Below are 16,687 nucleotides of genomic sequence, written 5' to 3' on the forward strand. Positions count from 1 at the left end.
CCGTGTTATAAATTAACTTCTCGGGGTGGAGTAATCATTTTTAATCAATGATTAACCAGACTTGCGTTTAACTCGTGCGTCGTTACCCTGGCCCTTTCTAGCATTAATTTAATCTATTCAAGTTTAGATACTAGACTTTGGCATTGTTTGGTCATGGATTGCAGGAACGAGTCACCGAGTAAGCAATGAGGGGGTGGGGGTATGGCGTTATGTGGAAAAATCGTTGAGGGGCCGAACTTTACGTAGGGTGCACTATTTCTGAAAATCTGCAAGGAAGCGAAACAATATAGCATCACCACAAATAATTTTTCGATTGGGGTGGGGGGAGGGAGGGGCGGTGAAATGATAAATTATGAAATATTCATATGTGTCAACGGGGACAACTTTCCATTTCTCTGTGTTATGCGGATTTAGGGTACGTCTACGTACATATTGTCTCCATGACACAGTCAACTTAAAAACAAATCTTTTTAGGCCTATATACGTTTGTCTTCTCGAATCTTCTCAAACTCCCATCCCCCTTTCCTCTCCCCGTCTCTACCCCGATTTCTCCCTCTCGCTGCAAAATAAATCGTCTGGGGTGGGGTAGGAAGGTCAACATTATGCCAAGAATACCTGATATGAAGACTGGCCTATTAATCCAATTAATTATAATTCCATTTAAGTTGGATTACATAAATAGATGGATGGACTACCGTAATGATATGTAGAAATGTGATCAAGTGCATTTGGCTATCAATCAGCTCAGGGGCGGACCCAGGCTTTTCCAACGGGGGGAGGGGGCACATTTTCCCCCGAGGAAAAAATTGACAAGCATAAAAGAAGGTCTTCACTTTCAAAGGGGGGGGGGAGCACACTTCTGTTTTAATGGCATTTTTACATTACAAATTGTAATCGTGCCTCTCAGGGGGGGGAGGGGGAGGGGGGCACAGGTCGGCTTTGCCTCCCCCGACCCCCCGGATCCGCCAGAGAATCAGCTAACAAACCATTCATTCATTAAACCCATCAAACGAACAATAAAATGTATTACTTGCTCAATCAGTATATAATTCATATAAAACATTCAACCATTCAGTTGCCAAATCAATCAATATCATCATCATCATCATCATAATCAATCAATCAATCAATCTCATCATCATCATCATAATCCATCAATCAATCCATCCATCAAATCCATCCATCAAGCAAGCAAGCAATCAATCAATCGTTGACCATTCACAAGTTTATATCATTTCATCCGGGGAGCCTTTCATCAAACATTGTTGTCGGTCAAGTTGCCAAATCTGACGCCTTTTTATTTTGACTTAGACAAGAAGCACTTTTACTATGGTCTTTGTAGGAAAAAAATCCCATCATTCCCTTTCTCGAAATGCTCACCAGACCACAACTCAAGGTAAATCAGTAATAGCTTGGCCAAATTAATTATATCAAATATTACATCCACCAATGTCCACAAATATGAATCTTCTTCAGAAAGTGTCATTTCATTCGGATTTATCATGAGTGATGATTTTATTATCAAATTAAATTTTTCAAGTGTTTAATTATCAACCGCCATTAAATTGATTCAACAAGTAATATTTTCAAAGTCATTTGTAAATTAATAGAAATATCTTCTTTACAAATTATTTTTGAGATATATCAATTTCATAATATTCGTTAAATAAATTCTTCTTTTGAAGGAAAAAGCTAGAGAACAAAATAAAATCTAAACAAAACAGAAATGAAATATACATCTGCTATTTTACTCTCATTATGTCCAATTTTCTTTGAAACCTAAAGAATTACTAAATTTTTTCAATCTTGATAGTCACAGAGTCTTGTGTTTAGACAATTGCTGAGAAAAGTATAGTATAATAACCGAGAGAAATGCAATTGATCAAGCACTCTATTTGGAGAGCGCTAGAAAACAAACTAAACTATCACTCTTGCTTTAGCCCAGTGTCTATCCAGGCAAATACCAAGAGTTGAAGGAATGTTGATAAATTATATAAATACAATGATGACATTTGAATTCTTCTTTCTTTTGCAAACTTAATTGTATCTACAAATGCACTTTCAAAAGTTGACCCCCCCAAAAAAACCAAACAAACAAGTAGAGCATTTTCCTATTTCTTACCTTTTCATGCTTATGCATATATTTTGCCCAATAATATAATGCTGAGCATATACATTTGATATATCTTCTTTACAAACATAATCTTCAAAAATAAAGATTGATATGAAATAATATCAAATTGAAATTTCTACAATCTTCCTTTGCTTTCGTAAGCTTAATTGCAGCCACAAACGCACTTTGAAAAGTTTATAAAAAAGGGAGCATTATTCTTTTTCTTACATGTTTCATGTTAACAATATAAGTTTTGCACACTATTCTGCTAAGCATATTAATTCTCGAGATAAAATATTGTTGATATATTATACTTACAACTACTTGCAGATAATTTGCATAAAATATACATGTCAGATAGATCTGAAATAATGGCAAATTATGAATTGGATTGACATCATGCAGGCTTATTTATAGCAAATGAATTGAGGTAAACTAGTTTCTTCTATTTCAGCTCTTGTGGGTGGGCTGGGGAGGTCGGGGTACAAGTTTATTTCTTCTTCTTCCCTTTTTGGAATTCCTCCACTTTCTTGGCATGGCGTGATGTAGTTTTATTCAAGTTGGCAAACTTCTGTTTGTCATTTCTGGAGAAAAAAGAAATGAAAGAGAATTAAAAAAAGTGGATATTTTTTTTTCAATCTGAAAACAAAGTAATTTGATTTTGTTTCTGTCAGATGATACTTTTATTTAAGTTATTATCATATATTATCATTACCACCACCATCATCATCATTATCATCATCAACCTCATTCTCATCATCCTCATCATTATCCTTATTATCATCATCACCATCCTCACCATCACCATCATCATCCCCATTCACAGTATCATCACCATCATCATCATCATCATCACCATCATCATCATCATCACCATCTTCATCTTCCTCACCATCATCACCATCTTCCTCACCATCATTAGCATCATCATCATCATCATCACCATCTTCCTCACCATCATCACCATCATCATCACCATCATCATCATCATCACCATCATCATTATCTCCATCATCAGCGATACCACAAAACTATGAGTCTATCCTTACCGGCTCATTTTGGTCTTGTTCCTACATCCCGATCCTCCTTCCCAGTGAGTGGTCCTGGACTTGGTAACATTGGATCCACAGGACTGGCAAGGCTTGTCGGCAGAGTAAGGCTAAATCAAAAGACACAAAAAGTTCCACCATTTTTCAACGAGGTTATGTATTCTATGGAGATATAATTACGATGATGGCGATGATTTTTAACTGATTGCTAAAAAACCTTGAAGGCTCGTCAGCAAGTAACAAGAGGGCCAATGCCTTACCAAAGTGCATGAGTGCACCAAGTTGGGAATCAAACCTTGGTCACCAGACCGTTTCATGAAAGGACAGCTCAGACATTTTATTTAACAAGTCTTGTTTTATCCGACAGTTATAAGTAAATCAAAATTAAGGAAAGTTGTCAGATCTGACAGCTTGTCAGAACAAAAATGTTGATGAGCCACCATGCCTCCTTGTATCTTTGATACAAATCAATGACAAAAAGTGACCTCCAAAATTGCCCAATATTTATTAGATGAGAAAAAAAATGAAAAAAATTATGTATTGCTGAAAAACCATGATGCACATGTAAATGGAAATCATGATAAAATGTCAAAAGTGTCAAAAAGCTTGCTTCTGTATTGATAAAAATTTCCATTAAGAACATGTATACTATCCCAACTCTAGATGGCGCCATTTCATTAAATTGACCAGAACCAACTCATTTCAGCCAACTCATTTGGATTACCAACACTGCGCAATTTCTTTTGAATTGGGCTTCGTCCAACAAAGTATTAAGTGCCATGTGGGTAACCTGGGCTGGCCAAATTATCTATTTGAGGGCTCTGAAGTTGACCAAACAACCTCTGTTTAGTTTCCTAAATCATATTTTAGTATTCAAGTACCCCAAGCATCCTTTCCAAAGAGCTTTAAAGGGGAATCCAGCCTTGGCAATAAAATGTTGTGTTGGGAAGGAGAAAAATAAATTAAACAGAATGGCGAAAGTTTGAAAGAAATCGGACAAGCAATAAGAAAGTTATAGCTGCTTTAAAATTGAGATCATTAATAGTATGCAGATTTCAAATTGGCAACTGGGTAAGTAAATTATGACAAGGGGCAAGGACAACTTTCGCATAGGCCATGTACTTAATTATCAGGGATGTGTGGTTTTCTACTAATAAGTACCCATTCCCCTGGGGCAGTAATCTAAATATAATCCAGGTAGTATATTGTTTTATGTCCTCATGAAAGAAAAATATAATTTGAAATAAAACTTTTGGACAAAGTGACATCTTAGCCATAATATACATTGGAGTACATGGAAGAGAAGTCCTTGCCTTTAATACATCACTATGACATCCAATATGTGCCCAATTTGAAGTCTTCATGGGTATAGTGATTACCAATATTTACAACTTTAAAAATTCATAACTTTCTTGTTGTTTGTCCAATATTGTTCGAACTTTCCCCCATCAACTTGCCTGATTTTTTCTTTTTCTTATAAACACAAGTTTTTATTTGGATTGGATTCCCCTTAAAATCATTCAGTTCTGCTTTGTTGTATCTTCCAATCACAGGTTCCATAGCACATTGTAAGAAGCTATAAGCTTCTGAATCTTCTCATTCTTAAACATTTAGTAGTAAGATCATCATTGGCGGCGGAAGCCAACAATTTTAGGGGGGGACCACAAAAAAATTTTGACAAGCAAAAAAAAAAGGTTATCAACCAAAAATTTTAGGGGGGATGCAGAAAAAAAAATTGATAAGCAAAAAAAAAGAAAGGTTATCAACAAAAAATTTAGGGGGGATCTTCCCCCCACCTAAAATTTAGGGGGACACGTCCCCAATCCCCCCCGCTTCTGCCTGTGAAGATCATCCATTTCGTCACCCAGAAGGCTAACCAACTCAGACAATGAAATTTTACCTGTTCCTTGGAGCAGAATCCACAAACCATGCGAGAGGCAAATTTCATCTCGTGATCCAGCTCCGCTAGGTCATGACATTCATCGCATGGGTAACATTTACCACAGCATGGAAATCTGAACAGAACAAGTAAATAAAAATCATTAAAAGGGAAAGTTCACCTTGAGAAAAATTTTATTGTAAAAACAGCAGAAAAATAATATCTCAAAAAAAATGAAAAAAAATCCATCAAATAATAAAAAAGTTATTAGAATTTTAATCATTGATTTGTGATGTCATATGTGAGAAGCTTTCCTATATATCGTATGGTAAAAAATCCATTCTAATAACTTTCACAATCTTTAATGGATTTTCCTCAAACCTTCACCAATATTTTTTCATTAGTTTTAATTTTTTAATATGAAGATTTATTAAATTGTAAAAATAATTGGGCAAAAAATTTAAAAATTATTTACCTGAGCCATCTGAAGCTTTTCTTGTAATGTTGGCACGTTCCATTGGCTGGTAGGGGGAACCCCTCTCGAATGGCAGGGTCTTTTTGACGCTTATCTTTCTTCACCGCAACAACCTCTGTCTTACCTGTCCAATTAAGATAACAATAAGAAAAGTTTGATTTATGGACAAATTTAATAAAAATGTCAACTTATATTGCATCTTTCTTTGTATATATCCACTAAATGAAATATAATAAAAATAGCTGGTTTATAAAACGCTTTTTGCCTGAGGATACAAAGCACTGTTATTATTACCCCGGCTTTAGCTCGAGCTACCATCACTGGAGCTCAGTGCATTCAAGGAAATAATCCTTTTTTGCTGAAGGAAACCACGCCATGGCTATTATTCGAACCCACTGCCCTGTGCTTGAAAGGCGAGAATGAGAACCACTAGACCACAGGGAGCCCACAGCCCATATACAGCTTAAACAATTAACTGCTGATTATTTCACAGGCCTTATATATCAATATCTTTAGGGCAGGGGCACTTCTTTTATAGCACTACAAACTAGCATAAAGAGGACACCTGAAAATGTTATGGCCGTGCTGGCCCTCGACTAATTTAGTCCAAGATTTCATATTCATTCTAAACACATCCTGTAAGCTGTTGTGAGGAGCTTCATACCATCATTTGTATGCTAACAGAGAACACTAGCACATTCCAAGTTTCTCCTACCGAAAGAAAAGAATAAAACCCTATCGACAGACTCAAAGAACTCGTATTTTGTCCTTTCAATCAAATCATGTTCAGTGAATCATCTGAGGGAAAATTTGTTTGCCTATCTCTACCCATTTTACACTACATGCTCAAATTGAAGAGAAATAAAAACAGTTTCCACAAAGAGAATGGTCCCGACATTAGAAAGAAAATAATGATAAAGAAAAAAAAAATGGATCAAAGCAAAAGTATCAAATCGAAACTAACCTTCAGGTACAGAAGCTACAAGTCTTTGGAATTTAGCTGTATCCATGGCAACGCTCATCTTTTGATGGCATTTGGAGCACCACGCAAGACGGTCTTGGCCGTATTGAATGCCCTGTTCAAGGAGTTAGATTGGAAACCATTATCTGAATGAGTTTGACTCCTATTCTTGGTAAAATATTGACCCTCAGATTAAATTATAGTGATTTTGTAAGCATTATTTGTGAGTTTTCAAGGCCATTATGAACTGACCTCTTTTTTCATGAAGAATGCACATCAAGAAATATCAGTTATTCTATTAATATTTTTCTTTACCAAGTAAAGTCAGTTAAGGCATTATACATGTAGTATTCTTTCAACCAGTAGTGTAGTACGTAAAAAATAAAAAGAGAGAGCAGAATTTGGCAAATGGGGAAGATTTTGACCTTTTTTCTCAGTCATCATTTTTTTTTCTGAGGGGGGAGGATGGAGGGAGGGGAAGAATAGCCCCAACAAGCCACCTCTCACATCTGCACACCAGTGCTTTCAACATGATTATGATATTCTGTAAACATCAAAGAATTCACAAACTTATCTAAAGGTCAAGTCCACCTCAGAAATATGTTGATTTGAAAAAAAAGAGAAAACTCAACAAGCGTAACACTGAAAATTTCATCAAAATCAGATGTAAAATAAGAAAGTTATGACATTTTAAGGTTTCGCTTATTTTTCACAAAATAGTAATATGCACAACTCATTGGTATGCTAATGAGACAGTCGATTATGTCCTTCACTCACTATTTTGTTTTTTATTGTTTGAATTATACAATATTTCCATTTCTACAAATTTGATAATAAGGACCAACTTGACTGAACCACAAAATACTAAAACAATGGTAATTCAACATATTCAGGGAAGAATAAATTCTTTTCACATGACAGGAGAAAATTAGAATATTTCACATTTTACTAAATTAAATACAAAAGAAATGGTGAGTAGATGATGTCATCAGTTCCTTCATTTCCATTCTGATCAGGATGTGCAGATAACTGTTTCGTGAAATTAAGCGAAATTTTGAAAAGTCATCACTTTTCTTATTTCACATCAGATTTTGATGAAGTTTTCAGTGTCATGCTTGTTGGATTTTTCTCCTTTCATTCAAATCAACTATTTGTTGAGGAGGACTTCTCCTTTGACTGTCTCATGCATTTATCATATAATTGAATGCAAAACAAAAGAAACATGCTACACACCTGAATGATAGAGTTTGTAGAGCATTCCAAGCAAGAGACGAGGAACTTGCATTCAAATATGATAAGATCCACAGGGACGCAACCAGTAAGATCAAGAAAGCCCATCACCGATGAGAACTGATGAATGATGCATGGTCTATACCCAACAGCCTGCTGGTTCTGACACCTAGAACATCCCAGGACCATGGCGAGACCAGGAGCCACGCTGACGTCCGTTTGGACCTTGCACCGGGAGCACTGGATCCGGATCTTGATCTTCTCGCAGGCGAGGGTTGCAGCGGACTCGCTCATCTCCATGCGAGGGAAACGGATTTCGGTGCCGCGGCGGTTCTCTGTTGGGGATACGTACTTGGAGGGTTTCGGAGGCGATTGGTCCGGAGGGGGTGAAGAGGCACTTGTTGCAGCAACCGCTTGAGTCAAGTCACCCGACTGGATTTCGGTATCTCCCTCTATTGCCATGCCCTCTTCTCCTTTAGCATTCTCCTCTTCAGCATCCTCTTCGTGTTCATCATCATCAACATCATCTTCTTCATCGCCCTCAGCTTCTTCTCGATTCTCATCCATCTCATGGTTGATGAATTCTTCCTTGGGATGGGAGGGAGCGTCCGATTCTTCCTGATCAACCGGTTCCTTCTCTCCTCCTTTGGCAGAATACGAGATGAATTCAAAGCCTGCAGCCTTAGCATACACCTCCTTCTTAAACTGTGCAAATATGAAAGAAAATGAAGAATATGTCAGCATTCATGCCCTCTGAAATACTAGAATAAAGTTGTACATATTACCAATGCATTGCTATCAAATTGTACATAATTATTTCACTTCCCATTTATTTGTTTGCCTCGATGTAGTGGACAGAAAGAAATACATTGATGTGAAATAGGCTATTTTGACAAAGCAACAAATTCAGCTAAAGTTTGACAAACTCATGAGGCGAAGCTTCACAAAATTATATGGTAGTAACAAACTGTACTATTTCCATCATGGTCTTTCACAATCAGTCTTTTCGTATATACTACTTTAGCTTTTATTTTAAAGTACAATAAAGATTATAAAGCCAAATTGTTCGACAACTATGATGACATATCAGGAAATAACTCTATGAAATGAATAAATATTATATTATGTTCATCAAAAATGGCTACAAATTCATAACAGGCTGACTTAACAAGCTGTTCAATGTAGTAAAAAAATCAATAATTTTTGCTTGAATTATTCTATCCATTCTATTTATTTATCATTATTAGGCTATTATTATTTTATTTATTTTTTTTTTTTGGGGGGGAGATGAGGGGGATTAACCATCAGCAGTTTAACCTATTTTCCAAATGATGAAAAACCTATATTCTCAAAGCTAACGGCATGAAAAGAATAAAGTTACCTTCCTAGCACCCTCTGTGAAGAGTCTCATTAGACTCCGGTCAAACCATCGAAGGAATGGCCGCATCATGAGCTCTGCTCTCCCAGAAAGTTTGTTGGTAGCAGCCCTGGCCTCCAACCACTCGACCGCAGCATCTGAAATGTGTCTGGAGAATTAGAATAGCAAGATCACGAAGATTGTAACTTTCTTGGAATACTGGATTTTGATTGGCTGTTGAGGGCCCTTCCCATGGGACATGTAGTTAAAATTGATAACAGCATTACCATTAAGCCTATTTCAACTGGGGTATTTCAGACCAGTTTACTATGGGGGGGTTCAATTTACACCCCCTTTCAGATCTCCACCACAGATTGCGCGATCGCCACAGAAATTTGCATGCATATTAGAGCCGGATGTACACTCACGACTGTTCAGTAAAATTTTCAGAAAATTATTACATATATACCGTATATAAATATATATATCATAAAGTAATTGATCATGCAAATAAGTGTCTAAAATAAAGTTTCTGCCTTTTACTCACTTTAAAGAGCTGGTACAATGCTTATTATTTTGGTTAAAATATTCCTTTGGACATTTATTACAAATATCAACCTAAAAAATATTCTGAACCAACAAAATTTATGTAACAAGGGGGGGGGGGTAATGTTAAGATTTGTGCTTATGGTTTCTTGAACACAGTAATAAAAATGACTAAAGAACAGAAAGAGCTAACATTTTTGGAATAAAACTTTGGATAAAAAGAGCACAGATAAGGATGCCATAATGTTAGAGATTCCTGTAAACATGAAAATGATGATTTTAGTAAAACAAAATTATTATTCAATTACTTTCCAATTTATAGTGCATTTAGGATTTTAACATGTTACAAGAAAAGGATTTAGACCTGGATGGACATATATCCTTCATGCACTGACTTGATAACAGATAGGTTAATACAATCACTGGTTTTAAAGTCCAAGAAATAACAATTCTTATCTACCCATATGGTAAGAGTCTATATAAATTACAGTGCAATTTAGAGTCCAATATGACAGAGATAAAAAAATGTACTAAGATAGTCAAGTTACACACAAAATACATAGCATTTATATGCCAATTATCTATTTGTATATATTCAATGCTGCATTATATATAACCCTGACTTTAGCTCTAGCTGCTTAAAGGCGCTTAGTGCATTTAAGGTATTAATCCTACTGGGTACCCATTCACCTCACCTGGGTTGAGTGCAGCAAAATGTGGATAAATTTCTTGTTGAAAGAAATTACGCCATGGCTGAGATTCGAATCAACGACCCTCTGTTTCAAAGTCAGAAGACTAATCCACCACATATCCAAGAACAATTCTGATAATTTTCATTTGTTTAAAATTCCCTTTCCCCTACCTTTTAAAAGCCCCCAAGGTAAAGTGCATAACTGCATATATAACTTATCCAGGATTTTAGAGTGGATATTTGCAATAACACTTACCTCAATATGACAGTAGGAAGGACCTGATCTTCGGGGAGGCTGATTTGTAATGGTGAGACTGGGTAATCCAAGGGAAAAATGGCAGATACGTCAAACTCGCTCAGATCATAAGGCTGTGGAAGTAGGATGGTATTTCTATTTATAATCACAATGTATTAAAATACATTCCTCATCTTTTTAAGTATGCAAAACACAGATCATATGCAACACAAAAATTGTTTTTACAGGGATTGATGTTGCCTATGTTGGTACTAAATTTCACCTATCTGATGTACAATAAGAGCATCACAGAAAAATATCTATCTCAAGGGTTAGTATAAATTACATAGTATGAATCACATCCCACCTTTCATTCTCTGCCGACATTCCTGTATGTTTAATAGCCACTCTAACAAAGCAACTAAAATAAAGGAATCTTGAAAGGATGGTAATCAAGATTCTGCAGAAGGTTCCAACATGGTTGTAGTCTTAAAAATCCCAATTTTAATTTGTGTCTTAATTTGAGTTAATACATCCCGAAATACACATTTTCTGTTTCATATCCAAGAGTTGCCCTTCTTTCTTTTGAAAAGAAAATAAAAATCAGCAGAGACATGTACTTGCTATAAAATTTGTCTCATTACAAACTTCTTTAAAAAGACCGGTTGGCTTTACCCAGTCAGGATCTGTCGGCTTGATAGTGAAGCGATACGACGTATTGTCACCTTCATCGCTCACTACCAGTTTGTCTCCAGGAAACCTCTTCTTAAGCTGGTTGATCTCCGTCTCCCGCATCTTGGCTGCATCACCCTCTTTCAGTTCAGACAATGGACGGCTTGTGACTGGTCCGACCGGTTTACGAGCAGTTTGCCAACCGCCCTCGTCTTCTTGCCTTGGAGCTACATTTTCTAAGGAAAGAATTCAAAATTGAGATTTATATAAATATTTTGTTTCCTTTCACAGCATCCTATCATTATGATCTAACATCAGTCATGAATAAAACAATAAATCTCTGTAAATAAATCATAATTCATAATTTACTTTCTGAGAATGAGAACCAAGGTACAAGTAGAGAAAAGAAAGTGGTTGAAAACATTGATGGCAAGAAATCAGACTAGAAAACTTGAATCAATTGATCATTCATTTATTCTCCACCAGCCATTTCACACATGGCACTTTCTATCACCAGTCACAAGAAATCTCCCTAAATAAAATAAATTGCAGTTTACTTTCTACTATACTGTATTCATGGTGTCAATATTCACTTTAGATCTTAATTGAATACATTTGACAGACACTGAAATCTTCATGGCCAATGAAGAAATAATTAACATGAAAGAAACCCATGTATGATATAATAATTATGGCATGAAACACAGAATTTGAGAAAACGAGCCAGGCAAACATAGATGGGAAAAAGAGGTTGAAAACATTAATGGGCAAGAAATGAAAGAATAGTTAACACAAACCTTTGGAGTCTTCATATGTATTATCCTCATTATCTTCTACAGTTTCGTTTTTCTCCGTGTGCAAGAAGCGACATCTCTTCCCTGAACGACAATGACCCATGTCATAGAAACGACATCTCTTCAGCTTCGATGTCTTGGGCTTCTTGGAGCGCTTTCTCCCGTCCGGTTCCTCCTCCGCTCCATCATCAAGCGAAAGCTTCAAGGTGGACGACACCAAGACATCCTCCTCGTCAATACCGCCCTCTGTAGTCTGCTTCTGGTGTGACCCAGACTTTGCATCGGAATCCCTGTCGGGTAAGGCTTCTTTCCTCACGTGTGCAAACTTGCATCTGTAGCCATAGCTGCACCATCCGGACCTTGTATAAAACTTGCAAGTCTGTTTTGTTTTGGAATCTTTCCCCTCTGAGCTCGATACAGGTCTCTTAACATCAGGTTTGACTGCGGACCCATCTTCACTCTCCTCAGATTTGGACTGAGCTGGGTGGAGGAATCTACAGTACTGTCCATAGCGACATCGACCGGATCGTACAAAAAAAGAGCAAGCTTTCTTTTGAGATCGTTGGCCCTGATCTGCTCCTGGTGTTTCTGGATTTATTTCTTTCCTTTTGTCCTCTTTGTAGTTTGTCTGTCCAGTATTGGACTTGACAGAGATTTCTTCTGTACCTACAATCAAAGATATGATTATCAAAAACAATAACTTTGCAAACCTGAGCCAAGGAAGAAGTTTTGTAACTAAATGATACTCATATATTCTTGCATAATGTAAATTGAATTATGAATATTCATACACTTTGATGCATCACCCTCAATGTGCCTTTTGAATTTGAACTATATAGCATTGAGTTTCCACACAGAAATTGGAAATAGGACGAGGTTTGAGGTTGCCTGCCATCGTCGTTAGACAGTTCCTGAAGGAGTCCCGATAATGAGGTTGGAAGTTTGAAACCCTGACAGGCCATTTTCTCCATTCTAATAAGGTCCGAGACTTTTATCATCTTTAAAAACAGCTGTATTCTGAAGTCTGGTTTTAATTAAATGAAAACTCTGTCTGAAGTTGTGGTTTAATTATGGATTATCAAATGTGGCACAAATGAAACAAGAGCTCAAGAGACACCACCAACAACAAAGGGCTTACCTTTAGAATCCAATGACAATGTCATGAATCGCTCATGTACATGTGATGCCTCCTTCTAATAACAATAACTACATACACAACATACACTACACGGGAGGCAGCGTAGCTCAGTCGGTTAGAGCGCATGTTTCGGGTTTGATCGTAGATCTCAACCTGAGGGGATTGAGTTGAGTCCCGCTAATGCCAAAACGCTTCTAACAAAAAATCTGATGCTATAGCATTGTCATGCCTCACAAATTGTATTCAGTGCAGGTGTGAATATAGTTGGGAAACACTTCGTCCATCAGAAAGGACGCAAATGTTGGTCCCTTGTATAGGCACGTTAAAACCAATACACTATTTGTCAAAGAGTAGGGTGTTCACCTGATGTATTGCACCTGCCGGTCCCAGCAAAATTCAAGTCAAGTCAATCTTGACATTCATATGCCATAATAATCAATATAATTATTGTTGGCATTAAAAGGAAAGACAAGAAAAGACATTTGTATCATGCTCTCATAATCGATTGTGACATTGAATTGTAAAAAATTACTCCCCAAAAAGTATTTCACTTAATTAAATTTTCAGCTCCACAAGTACCACCAGCCTCATACTGACATGACTGATATCAACCAAAGGCGAAGGCCAATTGGCACATTATTATTTCCAAGTCAGGTTGGTGTAATTTACTCAATTTTAGTGGCCTAAAAACGTGGTTTGAAAATCCCAGAACCAGATAACAACATGCGATTGTTAACAAAGTCAACAAATTAACTGTAAATAAATGAGGGCTGAGCTGAGGCCATTGATTTAATCAAGAATCATTAATAACCCCCCAAAAAATAAAGAAAAATAACCTTTTACTGCTCCATTTTGGATATTCCTTAGCCCTGATGAAACAATATCCGTTGCTCTTGTCGCAGACAAATCGGCTGCTGTTTTATCGGATGAAACTCTATCGGGGTTTTCTGCAATTTTGTCCGCGGATGGCTCGGCGAGACTTTCTGCAGCGTCGAGGGTATGTTGATTTTGACTAGTGCGAGGACATTCTTCTTTTTCTTTATTCACCTCTCCACTAACTTCGGCCGAACAACTAACTGACATCTCTCAAAATCTCTAGCAGTCGAATAATGCTACTGGAGCTCAAGACAGGACCCCTATTTATATCGAATCGCTACTTGACAGAGCAATTGCTTTGCGATGTCGCAATACCCAGACTCCAGTCCGGAGTTCAATACAAATACAACGCGATATATGCGATGGATAAAATAAATAATTGTGGTCAGCTGATCAGTCACATGATCTAGGTCAGATATCGAATGACCGAAACGTCGTAAGACGGTTGTTGAATAAATAATGATCAATATAATTATGTAGGCCTCGAGTAGGCCTATATCATAAATGTAACAAAAGAAACTTGCTATTCGTATTCCTTATTAATTTAGTGATAAATGTAGTGATAGATACATTGTAGCTTTGAACATAATTAAAAATACACTGTAACATGTCATTGGTATGTGCGATCGACGTACAGGATTAGGGCGGGGGGGGGGGGGGGGACAGGCAAATAGAAAATCAACATAGAGATTGCACAATCACTCTCTGATAATTGCGCAATAGCACCGGGCAAGGATGAGAGCGAGCTGTAGGGCCTTCTCGTCTCAGGTAATGGGTAGGCTGCTGCTATAGGCCTATTTATGTAGAAATTAAATTACCTGTATTTGGAGCTTTTTAAAATTTCTTTCGATTAATGACCTATAAAATTTTGATTAAACCCGGCCCCTTTTTTGCTTGTATTCTTAATTTTCTTTTGAGCAATTCCACATTAGTTCATTTTGGAGTGATCCCGGCCCCTTATTAATTATTTTTTTTGTGCTTCTCATTTTTTTTTCTCCAAACCAGGACCCTTCTTCAAAATCGTTCTCTGGTGCCCCTGAGCGGCCAGCCCAATACCATCTGAAAACGGGCTAATATATGCTTATGATGGCGATCATATGCTTACCTATAGCTGGGGCACATACACACAGTGGCGTAATGAGACCCCAAAAAATGAGGAGTCTGTGATATCGCATAAAATTGATTTTAAAAAGTGGGCGAAGCAAATGAGCAAATATCATATTTTTTACATTAAAAAAAAATCCTATTTCATGTATTTTGTGATAGATTTTTACACTCACTAGCGTGCCTACGGGGGGGGGGGCAGGGGAGCAGTCTGTCCCCTGATGAGTCACAAAGGACGATCCCTGCCCCCTGACGAGCTTGAAGACCTTTTTTTTGCTTGGTAATTTCTTGTTCGAAATCATATATTTGTGGTTGAAGTCAATTACACTCTTAGAAAAAAGGGTTCTTAGAGGATTCTATGCTTGTCCCGTATTTGGAACCTAGAGGTTTCATAAAAGGATCTAAATTATTACCTTAAACAGCCATCACTTTGGAAACCTTTTTTATGTTCTTTATTAAACCATTAAAGGTTCTTGAGCACGTACAGGATCTGGGTATGATTTTTTGGCCGGGGGGCGTGGGGAATTTGTGTATTTTGTCCTGAAAATTGAATATTCGAGTCAATGTTTGTGATCCTGAACAAAATGCGTATGTACCTGATCGAAAAGGGACCCGTTAAGAAGGGTCCTGTTATAAGGACTGTTTGTAGTTAGTCATGAAGACGATGTAATGTATATATAAACAATAAAATTATAAAGCGAGCGCGAGGTGAAATTTTTTTACATTCCGACCTAAAAAAAATTGACGAATGTTCTAAGCTCACTGTGTAATCATGAACAGAATAGGTAAATAACTAAACAATGCGAGCGCGAATTACGAGTGGAAAAAATAGACCTATGAACGGGTCACTCTATTCATGTATCATGATAAGGATGGGTAATTGGATATCGTACATACGGTGAGCGAGAAGCACGATATTCTAATCTTAAATTACCGGATAATTTAAGCATGTTTTAAAGAAAGAACAAACTGCACAGCTCAATGAACATGCATGTGTGTTTTGATTTGTACCTAGCATCTGGGCATTTTTCTTTTATTTTTTTCATAATGAAAATCGAAAAATTGAGCGCGAAGCGCGAGCTGAAAATGTTCCAATCTGAAAAGGGTCAATTTTAGCACTGTGTAGGAAAATTGTGAAAGGGATATTATGGATCTTAATCAATGATGCAAGCGCGGAGCGCGAGCTGATATTTTTTATTATCATTATTTTGACCTAGGAACAAGAAGGATATTTTGTCATCATATAAAAATGATGACTATCTTTCCTCTCTTCCTAAGAGCGAGATATTCCATTCTGAAAAAAAACATTTGAATAATTAAGAATTCATGAAAATGTTATCTTATTTATTAATCTAATGAAAATAATGACAGCTCGAATTTTATTGATATTAAGGCCTGAAAACTGGACATTTAAAGCACCTTTGTAATTATGAGCAGGATGCATGGGTAACTATAATTTGCGAGCGCAAATCGCGATGTCATGAATAGGGGATTTTATATAGATTTACTTGTCATATAAATAAAGAGTATACATTAATCACAATCAAATTGCGAGCTTGCAGCACTT

At 36.8% G+C, this 16,687-nt stretch overlaps 1 protein-coding gene across 1 annotated transcript; it reads right to left on the reverse strand.

Moving 5' to 3' along the window:
• Window positions 1–1,955: 1,955 nt before the first annotated feature.
• On the reverse strand, window positions 1,956–14,365 carry LOC121415114. Its single transcript, XM_041608211.1, has 11 exons — window positions 13,977–14,365; window positions 12,006–12,668; window positions 11,212–11,444; window positions 10,558–10,670; window positions 9,089–9,233; window positions 7,711–8,412; window positions 6,481–6,592; window positions 5,517–5,640; window positions 5,063–5,177; window positions 3,163–3,272; window positions 1,956–2,697 (listed from the first exon to the last, which is right to left on the reverse strand). The coding sequence occupies exons 1-11, from the start codon at window positions 14,221–14,223 to the stop codon at window positions 2,604–2,606; spliced, it is 2,658 nt and encodes an 885-aa protein (XP_041464145.1). The 5' UTR covers window positions 14,224–14,365; the 3' UTR covers window positions 1,956–2,603.
• Window positions 14,366–16,687: the final 2,322 nt, after the last annotated feature.

Source organism: Lytechinus variegatus, chromosome 5, assembly GCF_018143015.1.
Source record: "Lytechinus variegatus isolate NC3 chromosome 5, Lvar_3.0, whole genome shotgun sequence".
NCBI lineage: Eukaryota > Metazoa > Echinodermata > Echinoidea > Temnopleuroida > Toxopneustidae > Lytechinus > Lytechinus variegatus.